The 16,292-nt window shown below is 41.8% G+C and overlaps 2 protein-coding genes across 2 annotated transcripts; both read right to left on the bottom strand.

Annotated features, from left to right (window-relative positions):
- Nucleotides 1–1,162: 1,162 nt before the first annotated feature.
- Nucleotides 1,163–6,996, bottom strand: poglut3 (protein O-glucosyltransferase 3). The gene is made up of 6 exons (XM_058644543.1): nt 6,662–6,996; nt 5,063–5,260; nt 3,362–3,645; nt 3,051–3,255; nt 1,957–2,153; nt 1,163–1,865 (listed from the first exon to the last, which is right to left on the bottom strand). The coding sequence occupies exons 1-6, from the start codon at nt 6,900–6,902 to the stop codon at nt 1,443–1,445; spliced, it is 1,548 nt and encodes a 515-aa protein (XP_058500526.1). The 5' UTR covers nt 6,903–6,996; the 3' UTR covers nt 1,163–1,442.
- Nucleotides 6,997–7,431: 435 nt separating this feature from the next.
- Nucleotides 7,432–14,132, bottom strand: LOC131469528 (NADH-cytochrome b5 reductase 2). Its single transcript, XM_058644551.1, has 9 exons — nt 13,985–14,132; nt 13,280–13,429; nt 12,377–12,449; nt 11,519–11,625; nt 11,037–11,166; nt 10,797–10,880; nt 10,461–10,546; nt 10,262–10,361; nt 7,432–7,809 (listed from the first exon to the last, which is right to left on the bottom strand). The coding sequence occupies exons 1-9, from the start codon at nt 13,997–13,999 to the stop codon at nt 7,637–7,639; spliced, it is 918 nt and encodes a 305-aa protein (XP_058500534.1). The 5' UTR covers nt 14,000–14,132; the 3' UTR covers nt 7,432–7,636.
- Nucleotides 14,133–16,292: the final 2,160 nt, after the last annotated feature.

Below are 16,292 nucleotides of genomic sequence, written 5' to 3'. Positions count from 1 at the left end.
AAGGCCTTAAATATTCCACTGATAGTTTTAAGCATTTTTTAAGCATAATAAGAGGGTGTTTTTCTGGGGATTTTCTTCAAATGAAGGCTGTGGTATCTGTAAGGACTGACTTCATAGTGCAGGTAGTTTTATGTGCAATAGCAAAGGGAAAAGAAAAGTTTAAGAAGGGACAAACTTGTCATTTCATTTCACACAAATATGTAGTTAAAATATATATATTAATAACAGGCAATAAAAGGTATTACTTATTGTCTCTGAAATGTTTGTTTACCGTTTTTAGAAGTAAAAGTCAACATTTGTCAAGAGTCATTAAGTTAAACAAATGTTTGCAACAAAGTGGATGTTGAGGGTTTTTGTGGGATTGTACAACGGACATGTCAGTGCTGACGGAGGTCTGCAGCAGTAAGACAGGCACACACTCTGAATACACGGCTGCCCGTGAGGACTTTCATCATCGATGAGTTGTTTGCTCCACAAAATGTGAGAAAATGTGGAAGTTTTCTTCAGTTTCCATGATTTCTCCGTCATTAAGAAGCAAATAATGCAGGAAAATTTAGTCAGTGTAGGTCAGTTACTCATTTTCTTTGCTGATTGTATTTTAAAAAAACACTTTTACTCCTCATGTTGGCTCAACATGCTGTGAACCCCCAAATATTTTTTTTTTCTAGAAATGCCCATCCCCCATTTAATAATTTCAGCTTCTTCTCTGATAGTTTACTTCCCACACCAAAGTCCATAGAGAAAATCAGCGATTTTACATCACAGCACATGGGAGTTGTTGATCCACTGTGGCCATCACTAAGATCAAATGTCTTCTTCTTGATTTCAGTATTTAAAATACTTCAGTCAGACATTCCTAAAAGACACAATCTTGCCACATGAGGCAGCAGCGGACCAGCAGCTGCACTGCGAGTTAAAAATGTTGATTTTCTCTATGGACTTTGGCGTGAGAGAGAGAGAAACTTACTTTTCCCGTCACAGAAAGATCCTTAGCAGTGAGGTGAAGCAATAAACATGTTCTTAAGATGCCATAAACTGCATCTGGCCCAGATTGTATGAGTTGAGCTTTTTATCCAGAAGCTAAAATAGTTGTTTTCCTGATGTCCTCACTGGCAGCCATGTCATAAAACAGCTCAGTGTAATGTAAATATAGTTATTATAATGATTTAAAGAGAGGTTTATTTAAGGATGGTTTGGAGTACAAATATAAAACAGTTATGATCTCTACACATGACAAACAAAAGCTTTACAAAAACAGGTACAAAACTATATATTTTTTCTCATTTCTTCTTTAAACGCTGTCCTACGTATTCCTTTGCTTTCCAAAATAAAAGCAAAAATTCTAAATCGGAATGTTTCACTGTAATTGTGCACATTTTCTTGTACCGCGGATATGATTCAGAGAGGGAAAATGACTGGTAATAAACTGGACTCACGACAGTTCATAGTTCATCTTTGAGACTTTGACGTCCACACGTGCAGGCGGCGGCGTGGTCGTCCGGCTGCGGCACCAGCTCCATGTCTGCGTGCTGTAGCGGCTGACCGCTCTGTCTCTCCGAGTACATGTGCAGTACACTGTAGTAGTAGCAGTACAGTCTGCTGGGCTGCAGCAGCTCTCTGGCCGCCGCCTGACCCACGCGAGCCATCTCCCGTGCCTCGGCGTCGTTCTCCTTGGCCCACTGGACTTTCTCCAAAAGATCCGACAGGTTCCTCTTCACGGGGACGTAGTGAGTCCCCGCTTTTAATTGGCTGTAGAAATATTCGTAGTACTGCGAGTCCTGCTTCAGGACCAGACTGTTCCCGAGCATCAGGTACGGAAAGCGGTACGCCGCCACAGTTCCGTCCACGTTCACCTGGTACTTGTACTAAAATGAGAAACAAAAAGTGTTTATCACGAGACGTTTTGTTTTTAGCCACGGACGTTGAAAGACGGTCTCCACGGAGATGTCTCCTCACCTTAAAGAAGTCGAAGAATCCAATGAGCGGCGCTTTGCCAACGTCTTTCTCCCTGTCTCTGAAAAAGAACCAGCCCGTGATGCCTGCGTCCAGCAGCTCGGGGTGTTTCTTGGACATAGAGACGAGCTGGAGACGCTCCTCACGACTGTCCCGGCCACGGAAAAACGCCCGCGCTGTTTTGTTCGCCCACGGAGGCCCTGAAGGAAGGTGATCGGACTATTACCGGTGAATGTGGCGACGGGGACAGAGACCTCAGAGGAAGGGAAGGTAGACCTAAAAAAAGTGCTAAACTTGTTTTGAGGTTGTTGTTTTTTTAACTTTCAACCATGAGGACACAAGATGCCTCAGGTGAGGGTGGTTGTTTAGTTTGATCCTAATAAAGTTAAAACCCACATGAAGACTGCAAATACAGGTGTGGTTGGGTTTGTACTGTAGTGAACCCAGTTAAAAAGCTGTATAAATAGTTTAAAGAAAAAGCTTTGGCTTCACATACATATACAGAGCTTCAAGTTCTTCATTAAAGGGATAGTTCAGTTTTCTTTGACACATTCTCAGTGTTATCTGAACCAGACTGAGACACAAAAGCATCTTGGATTTTTGCCACGGAAAAACAAAATGAAACATACACCTGCTCAAGTCTACGAAAAACTTAAGAACATATCTGCCGCTTTATCTCGTACTCAGACAACCTCAAAATCTCCCACTGGAAACTGAGGTTTAATAAACCAACGTCCATAGAGAAAATCAGTGTTTTTAAGCTCATGTGTACACAAGAGCTGCTGGTCTACTGCTGCCTCGTGTGGTAGGTTTGGGTCACTGAGGTAAATCTGAATGGAGCATTTCAAACCCCGAAGTCACAAAAGAACACACTGATGATGGCAGACTAATCCTGTGAGCTGTGTTTTTCTCAATGGGATTTGGTGCAACTTCAATGGCTAAAATGTGTCTTTTCTGCAGTTAATAATTAATTGATTAATTAATTAATTAATTAATTAATTAATTAATTTACCAGAACTGTCAACATTCTGGATTTAGACAAACCTAAAATCCGGTGACATTAAGACTGTGTGTGTGTGTGTGTGTGTGGGGGGTACCTGCGTTTCCCTGGACAGACAGCAGGTCATTGGTGACGCCTCTCATGGTCTCCAGGGTGGAGTGTGTGACCTCGTAGGTGGGGAGGACGATGTCCCGAGTGTCTGTGGAGCCACACCACGACAAGACTGGAAAAGGGTCCGTCCTGCTCGTCTCTAACGGCCAGTCCCCGACGTTGATGAAGAACTCCACATCGGGCACCTTCACCTTCAAGACAGGAAGGAAACAGAGATTCGCCGTCGCGTCATTTCATGTGCAGAAATTCAAATAAACGAGTGCACACACACACACACACACACACACACAAGCTTACCTTTCTCATTAGCGAGTGCAACATTTCATCGGAGAACATCTTGAAGTCGGTGTACTTCCCCAGGGTGCGTCGATACAGCCGGTTGTCGATGATGGCGTAGTGGACGAGTCCTCCTCTGTTTGAGAATCTGAGGGGCACTTCCTGTCTGAGACGCTGCAGGTCCACACTGGGAAAGGCTTTGAAGTCGGCCAGGATCTGAGGCTCCTCAGCGGGACACTGCATGACACTCTGCCACAGGGAGGCGTCGGGTTCCGGACAGTCGCAGTACTCATGGTAGACTGGACCTGAGTCACATTTTAAAGAGAGAGGCAATATTTAAGGGATTGTTCAGGGATTTTTAAAGAGTGGTTGTATGTAGAGTCAGTGCTACCTAACCGTGAGCGCCCCCTGTGTGCGAACATGCTTGAAAAACAGATTTTAGCAACTTAAAACTACAAATTAGCTAATAAAATCACTTAAGACTGGATGTTCAGATACGCCGTGGGCGGCAGAGCTCTCAGTGAACTTCTTAGTTTCCGTGGAAACAGTGTCATTGGCCACCAGGGGGCTCCAAAACAGCAGAATATTTCAGTTTCTGTCTTAATTTGACACATTACCACTTGAAAATGCTGTGTAGTTTGTCAACACACAGTCATAGTTTTTTATTTTGAAGTGCCACAAGGGGCATATTGTGCATATTCACAAAAAACTTTGCATTTTAGGGATAGGTTTGCCACTTTATCTTCAGTTTGGGTGAGTTTGTAACACCACAGATTAAATGAGCAATTTTACATCACAGCTCAGAGGAGTTAATGATCCACTGCTGCCTCAGTCAATAAGTTCAAATATGTTGTTTTTCTGACTGTGGTGGTGTTTGACGTTCTATGTTCAGATTCACCACTGTGACACAAGCATAAATATGAAACAAGGTAGTGGTAGACCAACACTTCCTGTGTTCGTGGGGGAACAAAATTACAAGACTCACTTCAGACTTTGGTGCCGGAGCAATACAGTGGAAAATATTGTTATATAAAGATACTTGCACTGGGTATTTTATTGGGTAAATACAGGGTTCCCATAACTTGGTTGACACCAAAATCAAGGACTTTTTAATGACTTTCCAGGTCCAATTCCTTCAAATTCAAGAACAGAATGTGCCGACACAGCTAAAACGATGCCAAACTGAGAAGAGTCGAGCCGAGCCAAGTCGTGCTGGAATTCCAAGCACTTTCAATGACCCAAGTCTATTAAGGGTGATTTTCAAAAACTTTCAAGGGTCTTGGAAAAACATTTAAATTCAATTCAACTTTTTAAGGACTTAAAGGACCTGTGGAAAACCTAAAAAGTAGCCACATTTTTAAAAAAAACATGTAATATCCCTTTATCTTGTGTAAAAACAATCCCAACAGGCTCACAGAGGCTCTGCTGAAGGACCAACGCTCACTTTGCATATATTTGGTCATTCAGTCGACAGTGTGTGTGTGTGTGTGTGTGTGTGTGTGTGTGTCTGTTGTTTTGCATTACAACCATGTCCCAACAGTCACTTTGCACAGCAGCCATTTTGTTGTAGGAAAATGACAGGTTTTAAATAATCAAATACAGGATTTTGACCTCCTGCCAAAACATGTCAAAATGGCTGCTGTCGAGAGCTCATTTAAGGACGTGTAGTCGTACTGAAAATAAACCTGAGCTGTGAGCTTTAAAGTGTGCCATGACACAAACCTGGCAAGATGTAAGGGGACCCGGCCACAGCAGCATCCTGGTGGAGGACCTCGACCTTCAGACCCTTGAGCGCCGTGCCGTAGAGGCGGTACCTCATCAGGAAGGAACCGTCTCCTCGGTCCAGAGGCGGAGGGACGTGGATGCGGATGTGCTCCTTCTTGTCCAGGGAGCTGATCTTCACTTTGAAAGTTTCTTGGCCTGAACACCACATTAAATCAAGTGTTTCAGTGACAATGTTCACAGCAAAACAAATAACCGGGACTACTTGTTGATAATTAAACTTTTTTCTGATTGTGACGTTCACGTTAGGGCTGAACAATTAATCGAGATTTAAAAATTTTAAATCGCAAAATCTGATAAAGTCTACATTACATCAACTGGGTTGCCAGGTCTGTAGTCCTCCTCCATCCCAACACATTTAGAAACAGGTGATGTTTCGAAACATCCAACAATGAGACTGCACATTGCAACATATAGTTTAATTTTATCAAGAGCGTTGAGGAACTATAGTGGTCTTTACAGGACAAAAAGTTTGACTTTCTTTTTTTAATTTTTTGGGCTGAAACAATTCTCAATTGATCAATTGCTTAGTTAATTGTCTGCTATTTCTGAAGAATTAAAACAAGTACTGTGATTTTTCGGCTTCTTAAATGTATGGAAAGTTTGTGGACAAAAACAAGACATTTGAGAACTTCATCATTTCGAGGTTTTGGGGAAAACAGTGATCAAAATTTTGACTCAGTTGATTGAGAAAGTAATTGATTCGCCATATAAATTGATTATGAAAAGAAGCATGAGTTGCAGCCCATAATTACATGTTATATGTTGTACTTAACCATCTACAGAGCACATTCAAATACTTTTTATTTACTTTTTAATTAAAAATGTGGAGGATTGGATTGTTGGAGGGTTTTTTTTTCTTCAAATTGTGTTATACTGATGTAAAAAAATCAAGGTCCATGAAGGTACCATGTATGGTTCCTTCCCCTGAAAATAGTATATATAAGAATACACAAGAAAAACACAAATAAAGTGAAAGGAACATTATTTCAGAGCATTTTAGAACAGCATTCTCCAATCCTGCTGGTCCTTGGGGACCCCTGTCCTGCACATTTTAGATGTTTCCCTGCTCCAATACACCTGATTGATTTCATCACCTTACCATACTTAGTTTCTGAGATATTACCATAGATGCAGGAGACGACAAGAGTCGCATGACTGTACTTTTTTGCCTTTTGGAACTGTTTCTAAACTGTTTTAAATGTCCACAGAGGTTAAGAAATATAGTTATTTGCATGATAAAGTTCCAAAGTGAAAACAACAACAAATAACACTTCAACTTGATTGGAGCCCATGTTTGATTTACTTAAAAAGTATTTAGAACATTTTAAGACACAAAAACTTGGGCTAACTGCTTTGACAGTCCAGGCTACCGTAGAAACAAAATGGTGGCTTCAACAAAGCAAGACCCTTACCTAAAATACGCTACGAAACCGAACTTGTTTGGGTTTTGAAGCTATTATAAACTTATACAAACACACTAATGGGTAGCACAGTTATCCATCTCAAATGTTACACAAACACGAGTGTTTTAATTACCCGGCGACGAGGTGAGGTTTTTTCCCTGGGAGCCGACCGCCTGGATGGTGAAGAAGCGGACCGGTACCACCGTGTCCGGGTTCAGACCTGGACCCCAGATGAGACATCTCTCCGGGGCGATTCTTTCACGTTCACATAACGCCAAGTTTATTAAGCTCGTACACGCGAGTAAAAGCACGAGCGCGCGGAGCACACGGCTCTTCCCGGGTCTGAGGGAGTCCGCGCTGCTCCGGAACACCATGTTTCATTCCTCCACTAAAAACAACCGTCGTTAACGTTCAATCTTTACCGTAAAGTTTGGATGGGAAAGTCCTACGACGACATGTTGGTGTGAAGGGAGGACACGCCCACTTGTTTGGTGACGCTTTCACTGGAGGTCGGAAATATCGATTGCGGACCGTGAACGCAGCAAAACACACTCGCACACACAATATTTTGCCACATTGAACTTGTTTTGAACAATGTTTTAAAAAAGTGTTTTGGATTTTTTAAGGTAACATTGTTCCACATTAACACATATTTGTTGTTGTCATATATATTAAATCTAAAAATTGACTAATTAACAAAACATTAAATTATTTTGGTATTTCCGGTAGTATATATAGTTATATATATATGTATGTATATATATACATATATATGGGTATATATGCATATATATATGATATAGTGAAATGATCAAGATAAAGTAAGAGATAATTACTATTATTATCATTATCATTATCATTATCATTATTATTATTGAAGGAAAAATCAGCAACAATCTATACTGTTGTTTTTACATCTTTACTCTTTCATAAAAAGCATTTTATTAAGGCCTAAAATCTCAGTTTGACAGTAAAAATCTTAGAAGACAAACACAGCAATAACCAGCAACAGGTATAAATGGTACACACGCACCACTTTGTATAAAATCAGCTGTGTTCATAGAAGTGATTTGTGACCAAACAGTGACTAAAGCTGCCCTGTAGGTCATCAGTAAGAAAAGATGTTTTCTGTTTTGTGTCCCAGTTTCTCCAGATTTGGGAGACAGGCATACTGTATCATTGGTGGAGGACCACACAAGACAATGAGGACATCTGCAGATGGAGCAGGGAGGTGGTCCTTGATCATGTCGTAGTTGACAAACCCTGAGCTGTAGCTCCAGCCTGTCAAAAAAAGACAAATGGTGGAATCAGAAAAGCAAATTATTTTCAACACTTTGATGAAAAAATGACTAAAAAAATGACTGAAAATCCAGAGTATAACAGTGAGTGGAGGTTTGGACATAGGTTTCTGCGATGTTTAATTCTACAAATGAAACATATCCCCAAATGTATTCATTCACTCAAATTTATGAAGAGACTCTTACTTTTTTCTGCGTTCACACTATATCTTGCATATTGCTAACCTGTCTCTTATTGGTCCATACACTGGCCTCTCAGTAACACCGTTAACATTTTTTATCTCTTACCATTAACTTTTAATAAATACCACAAGGAGCAAATGCAGAAGAGGGAAGCTCATTCATTTTCCCTCAAAAAGGATTCTGCAGTAAAAATGTACAATTCATCAGGCAGCTAAAAGAAACGGGTGTTTGGCTCATTTAAATTAGGTCACAACTGTGCCTAAAGTTAGCCAAACTATCGTCTATCTATGTGGTAAGCAAGCATGATGACGTGAACCAACCACTGCTCTATTAATGAAACATAAACGTCAAAATCAAATAAATAAATAAAAAGATTTCAGCCTCACTTTGTCAAACTACCACACTAGCATGAGAATAGACATACCAACCCCTGCTTTGTTACGACTGGAGCCAAAGTTAGCCAAACTCTTGCTAGAGACATAAGCTAGCACATAGATGGACTGTGAACTAATCACTACTTTGCTAATAAAACACAAAAGTCAGAAGACTTGGCTAAAGTTAGCCAAACTACCACAGTTGAGGTAAGCTAGCATAAAGTTGGACATGAACTGACTCCTGTTTTGTTAATGCAACGCAAAAGCCCAGAACAGACTGCAGCTAAAGTAAGCACAACTATTGAGGTGACATATAAAATGAGTAGTGGAATTTTCTTTTTCATACACAATTAAAACATAGAATAAGACTGAACACTGCACTAGAAATGTTCAGTAGCTGTGGCATCCAGACATTTCTTCAAATGAAAAGATTGAAATGAATGGAAGTAGTGAAGATGCAGTGAGACAGAATACATATTCTGATCAAGGCCTTCAAAGGAAGAAAATGATGTAACAAGGTTCATTTCTGCTCACTTCCAGGATTATGCAAATAGGCACGAGTGTTTTGCTTCTTTTCCTTAAACACCCAGCTGGAGCTACAGTATCTCCCTTCTCAGCCTGTGAGGATTTTCTTCTTGTTTGAAACCAGATGACGGGGCCTTAAGCTTCATTCAGCTTCCTGCAGCCTGGCACTAATACCCACATGTTCTGCATATTTATATACATATTTGTATATATCCTGTATGGTAACATGGAAATATTTTCAAGAGATCCCACATTATGAGTGGTAATGTGGCCTACATGTCTCAAAGTAAAAAGTTTAGCAGCAGTACACCAGCCACTCCTGTGTCCCTGTGTGCTCAAAAGTAGAGAAAGCTATTTACAAGTTTGTTTCCAGTCAGAAACATTACTGAAATAAAGTACCAGTGCAGTATTGCGTTCGCTCTGCGGCACCTTTGTGACGAAAAAAGGGAGCTGAGCCAAAAGGCAAAGCTCTCAATTTACCGCTCGATCTTCATTTCTACCCTGACCTATGGTCAAGCATGGTCAACATAAGGTCAGGACCGAGGGACTCAAAGTAGAGCCGCCGCTCCTTTGCGTGGAAAGGAGTCAGTTGCAGTGGTTCAGGCTCTTGGTAAGGATGCTTCTGGCACATCCATCTGGGAGAAGATCTTGGGGCAGACCAAGGACTAGGAGGAGAGATTATATCTCCTCACTGGCCTGGGAGTGCCTGGGGTCCCCACAGTCAGAGTTGGACGATGTGGCCAGGAAAAGGGAAGTCTGGTGCCCCCTGCTAGAGCTGTTACCCCCATGACCCAAACTCCGCAACGTAGTGACGAAAAGAGAGCTGAGCCAAAAGGCAACACTCTTATTCTACTGGTCAATCTTCATTTCTACCCTCACCTATGGCCATCAGTGATCAGGTCATGGCTGAAACAACAAGATCGTGGGTACAAGCAGGTGAGAAGCTCAGCCATCTGTGAGGGACTCAGAGTAGAGCCACTGTAACTGGCTACTTTCCATGCAAAGTAGTGGCGGCTTCGGGATCCTGGTAAGGATGCCAGAAGGAATCTGGGAGATGACCTTGGGGCAGACCAAGGACTAGGTGGAGAGATTATATCCCCTCACTGGCCTGGGAGTGCCTCGGGATCCCACAGTCAGAGTTGAACAATGTGGCCAGGAAAAGAGAAGTCTGGTGCCCCCTGTTAGAGCTGCTTCCCCACGACCAATCTTGAATAAGCGGTTTGAGGATGGGTGAATTGATGGATGGATGGATGGATAGATGGGTTATTTAAAAACAGGAATTGGCGGTACATAGACAGTTATGAAGTCAATCAGACGCCTTGTTGTCCTGTCCACAAATGAAGAAAACCTTACCTTGTGGAGGTTTGTCCAGTGTGAACCAGACCTTGACTTTGTCAGGATGATTCTTCTTCACCTCCTCCAGTTCCTCCCTCAGGAGGATATCCTTCTCAGTCTGAGCAATAGAGAGTGAAAGAGAGATTATCAAGGGCATTTTTCATTTATGTTCAGTAACACTAAGATTTCCCAAATCAATATACTGCACTGATCTGACCTGGTTGGCAAATATGAGGGAGCAGCTGGTGTTGTCTGTGGGGTCGGCTGTGATCCTACGAATGAACTGCAGCATAGGAGTGATACCTGTGATGAAAGAAGAATGAAGTTGGTCTCAGAGGGTGATTCATATCAAACTAGCAGAAGGAGAGGAGAGTTTAAATGGAGCCCTTTTATGTGGGAATGTACACAAAATATCATCAAATTATCCTAAAAATGATGGTTGTATGAGGTAGTGCTACACAAGAACAACACAAGGAAAACACAACTATAAAAACCTTCCAGTCAGAAAAGGCTGTCTAACAGTGGCAAATAAAGCAAAGAAATGTATATAAACCTGTTCCTCCTGCGATCATTCCAACGTGCTTGAACTTCCGAAGTTTGGCCTCTGACTTTTTGTCTGGTCTGATGGAAAACTGACCTGAGCAGAAGAGAGAGGGAAGTGTCAACCTACTGTAATAAGAGCAACCAAAGAAGCTCAGAATGACAGTGCCACAGCAACATCTGCTGGCGACTATAAGGACTGCCAATGCACTGTATACAACTGATTTGAAGAAGAACAACACACATCACAGACCTTTTCCATTATACACCAGCAGTCCATTAGGTCCTCTGAAATCAATAGTGTCTCCGATTGTCATGTTGTTCAGGTACTGAGACATTTTCCCTCCCTCTGGAAAGGAGGGATGACAGTTCTTGAAGTAAACCTGAGAAGAAAATTGTAGTTAAGGGCCTTTCAAGAGTCTCTGAAGGCTGTCACTACCCGATCCGCACCAGAAACCCAATTTGGTCCATGCTAAATCCCTGAAACCACCATAAATAGTTTGGACAGGATGTAGCCGGACTTTGCACATCCAGTATGAGTTGGGTAGCCATCTTGCCACGTGATCTATATCAGAAACCTGATTTAATCTATATATGTGCAGAGTGCTACTATTATTTACTACAACAGAATATAACATTATTTTATTTAAAATCCTCAAAACTGCCATTAGTTGTTTTTGACAGGAAGTAAAACAACATCCAGTTGGTCCACTTTATTTAACCCACTTTATTTACCTTCACCACAAGGTCAACATATCCTTGGTCCTCATCACTGGAGACTGGAGTATAGGCTCTGACCACCAGGCTGCCATTTACCTTTGCTGATAGGTACACATGCTGACCTGTGGACAATAGGAAAGGGATTGGTCAGTTTTGAGTTTATTTGTGTGGTTGTATGAGATCTGGACACATTGTCAAAGTTGACAACTGACACAAGGAGGCGCTCTCTCTCACTGAAAACATGGCATAAAAGGAGTTCAGTCAACATTACATTACATGTCATTTAGCAGACGCTTTTATCCAAAGCGACTTACAGTGGAATTGAGTACAATCCACCAGGGGTGGAGTCGAACTTGCACCCCCCAGTCAACCAAGTCTACGCTAGTTTAGTACTTTAAACGTATGTTCCCCATTTTATCACAGCCTTGTCTGGCTGGGAACTCATGAATTTGTGTTTCTTTGTAAAAACCACGCACAGCCTGAATCTGCGATTTTAAATCACAGCAAGCGAAAGTAGTTGATCCACTTCTGCCTCCATCAGTGAATTCAAATGTGTTATTTTGTGAGTTCAGAGTTTGAAATTCTTCATTCTGATTTATCTCAGTGACACAAACTAACCAAAGGGGGCAGTAGTCGACCAGCTGCTCCTGTGTCACCGAGAGCTAAAATCTCGGATTTTCTCCATGGACTTTGATGGAGAGTTTACACTTTCAAGTTTCCAAAAAAGTCATATGTAACTAATGAAATATAGAAGTAATGTCATTTACATTCACATAAAAACATGTCAATAAATAAATAAACTAAAATTGTACTCGATCCAAGATCATAAGACAGAAACGGAAGAGCAAAGAGAAGGGAGAAGAGTTTCAGTACCGACTGGAAGTCCAAGGACATGAGCTTCAGATGGAAGGCCAAACCGCAGTTTCTTTGTGTCGTGACTGATTTCCTGTTCAAGGACAAACACAACTTAAAGGGATCATTCAGGTTTTTTTTAAGCATGGCTGCATGATGTACTTATTATTAGACATTTTACATAGAGCTGGAGACAGACGTGCTTAGTGAAAACAACGGGGGACACCAAAAACCATGCTTTTTGTACAACATCTTATATTTAATGGTATTTCTACCAGATAAAAAAGCCTCTGCTGACAGAGCTTACACTCTCACACCAAATTCCATGGAGAAAATCAGTTGTTTTAGGTTGTGGGTACACAGGAGCTGCTGATATACCTATGGCATATTTCCACCAGCTCTACTCGCCTCGCCTCGCCACGGTTTAAGTAGCATTTCCACTAGCATAGTATCTGGTACCAGGTACTCTTTTTAATACCTGCTCTGGCAAGGTTCCAAAAGCTGAGTGCTGAGTAGGTAAATATGTGATGATTGGTCAGACTGCCGGCCACTGACTGGCCAGATAACCGTCACAGGAAGAGACGTCCAACACAAATCAAGCTGAACAACGCGAACTGTAGATCAGTTAAAATTACTTAACAATCCTAAAAACGTGGGTTAATCTCCAACAACTACCAGGGAAATCTCTATATTTAACAGAGGATTTAGGGATAGCACCGGCGATCGGCGACCGCTGCCACTGTAGTCTGTAGAGTAGGCTGTGCTCCGGAGACGTGTGGACAGAAATCAAGCAGAACAGTGCCGAACTGTAGATCAGTTTTAACTACTTAACAACCCTAAAAACGTGGGTTAATCTCCAACAACTACAGAAGTCTGGTATAAAGTCACTAGTCTGAACTACCTCTTTAAAGTGTACACACCAACCTGTTTGTGTGTTAGGGGAAGTGAGTACTTGACCATCGGGTCTTGCAGAGTGACAGGCTGCTTGTTCTTCTTCTCTCCTGAAGATCCTCGCAGGAGGAAGTACAATAGTGTCATCACCACCACAGAAGAAGCCGCCACCACCGGGATCACCTGAGAGGATAATATAGAAACCTCAGGCTCATGGAAAATCAGCCTAAAAGGGCACATGTCACCCTCTGTTCATTGACCTCCACTGGCTACCCTTAGCATTAAATTGAAATCCCTGATGTAAGCCTACAAAGTTCTTCATGGGTCTGCTCCCACCTACTTAAAAGCTCTCCTAAAGGCTTATGTTACCCCTTGACTGCTCCATTCATCAAATGATTGTCGTCTGATGGTGCCAAGACAATCCAGACTCTTTTCGTGACCTACCGAGCTCTACCAGAACAGGGGGCATCCCTGTCTATCTTCAAGACGTTCTTGAAGACCCAGCTCTTCAAAGAGATGTAATACTTCGCCGAACTAATAACTAACTTTGGGCAAAATTTAAGCTAACTCCCTGTCCATTAGCGTTACCCTCCCTCACAGATAGATTGAAATGTAACTTTTCAGCAAATGTTTAGCTAACAGACAGATAGAAATTCTTTTTTTTAGGTAGGTAGGCAGAGAAAAGGACAAATAAAGTGAAAGTTAACAAAAATAGAAAGTGTGAAAGTAAACTCTCACCAAGTTTTGATCCATAGTTGTAAAATGTGAGTGTCTTGTCCTCACAGCAACTGCCTTAGATAAGAGTCTGCAAAGTCAAGGTAACACAGTTTCTCTCTCTGTCTCTCTTTGATGAGTGACAGGGCTGTTTCAAGGGGCGGTCTTGTCACTGGGGGAAAGGTTGACACAAAGTCCAGAGTACCAATAGGAAGACTGATCTTATCATGGCCCTACATATTACAGAGGTGGTGAGCAGGCAGTGAGCAGCAGAGCCTTCACATCACACCACTGCAGGAAGGGAGGAGACACACACGCACACACACGCAAAGATCAAGAGGGAGAGTGGTTACATAATCTCTGTAAATCTGTAGTCCCTGAAGAGAATGCATTTTAATACGGCACATGGTAAAAAATCAGTTACTTTCGCAGATGAGAAAAGTTCTAGTGCACAGGTGGAATATAATACGATCATTAAAACATGGATTATATCAGTTATAGATGACTCATTATCACAACAGGAGATTTGAACTTTAATTGGCCAAAGTGCGTGGCACTCTTGCTTCGGGTGCACTCACAAGTTCGCAGCCCAAAACAATGGATTGGCCAGGTTGTCTTCTTCTTTTTCTGTCTACCGTCTTCTTCTATTATTTCTGGGTCGAATTCCAGGGGAAGAGTTTGTGGAGCATGTGCAGAACGCGCCCTGTTCACCTCTGTAGACGTTTATACTAGAACTCCATGGTTCGCAAACTGTGGTACCTGTGCCACCAGTGGTAATGTGAGCTTTGTCTGGTGGTTCTTGGAGGAAAATCAGAAATTCTGTTCTAATGTATATACCAGGGTGTGATGGCGTTACTTCAAGAGCTCAATATTTTCTCAGTTGGAGCCCTCACCCTTCCAGTGACAACATCACTGTCTTTGCCAGTAGACTCCAGAGTGCATGTTTGTCACAAAGCCAGATTGTGTACATTTGTTTCCCTCCAGGCTCTTGTCAACTTTCAGTGACTCTCTGATGAAGTGAAGAGTAAGATGAAGAGAAGTTAGTTTGAATCCAGCACGGGTCCTATTCATTTTTATCGCATCTTTGCCTGCCAACACGGTCGCGTAATTCAATCATTTGTGTTAGTCCGATTAACGTGTTTACAAGTATTTTAAAAGTTTTAGACGTGTAACCTAGACATGTAAACAAACTGACCATCAGAGAGAACTGTACTTTCTGTGACCTTATGTCTTCATTGTATATTGAATAAAACTCTGAACCAGCCACAGAATTAAAAGGGTACTTCAATAAAATGCATTTAAAAATATCTTTATTTTCAATATTAAAGCAGGAAAATATTCATATAAATATATATATACATATATATAAATATATATATATATATATATATATATATATATATATATATATATATATATACCATGTGTAAAAAATGGGACATGATGGTAAGTGTGTGCATCTTAGTCTTTATCTGCTGCCTTAGCCAAAAGTAAAGGATTTAAGGAACCTCTTCCACCGCCTCTTCTTCTTCTTCAGTGATACCTCAGGTGTCTCACATATTGCCTCAGCCCTCATGCCCTGGGCCTGGAGGCTGATTGTCTCAAATTGTTCTTGTGTCATCGAGGACGTGAGTGTCCGATTGTAAGTGACATCGTTCTGTGGGTCAGCCTGTGAAGTTTGATTCAGCTCGGACACCTGAGGTTGACGCCTGGAGCTGTCGGGTGTCAGTGAAGAACGGAGCTGCTGATTTTCTTCTAGCAGACTGTCGATCCTTTGTTGGTCAGCTTGTGAAGTCTTGCGCAGCTTCAGGATCTGGGTCTTTAGCCTGGATACGGCCTTTTTCTTGTGAGTCAGTGACAAACGGAGCTCCTGCATTTCGTTCTCCAGATCATCACCTCTTTGTTTGGCATCGCGTGCCATCTTCACCGCGTCTGACGCTATGTTTTTGAAATGATTGCCCTCTGCTTTTGTCTTTTCATGACTTTCTCTGCTAACAAGGAGAGTTCCAGTCACTGTGGTCTGGCAGGCCTCCTCCACCTGCACCGCTGCTTGCTCTTTAAGGTGTTGCAGTTCAGCATTTTTCTTCATCTCAAACGTCAGTCGCCTTTTAACCTCCTCGTATTCATCTTTGAACTCTCTGAAGTCAGCCTGCGATTTCTGCAGAGACTCCCTCAAATCGGATAGCTTGGCCTCAAACCCAGTTTTAACACTGTTCTCCTGTTTTAGTGAAGAACTGAGCTCCTGATTTTCATATTCGAGATGGTCAATCTTCTCTTGGTCAGCCTGGGATTTCTTGTGCAGCTCTGAGACTTGGGACTGAAGCCCCGTTTT

This window comes from Solea solea, chromosome 12, assembly GCF_958295425.1.
Source record: "Solea solea chromosome 12, fSolSol10.1, whole genome shotgun sequence".
Lineage (NCBI taxonomy): Eukaryota > Metazoa > Chordata > Actinopteri > Pleuronectiformes > Soleidae > Solea > Solea solea.
This window is presented reverse-complemented; position numbering and strand designations above follow the sequence as displayed.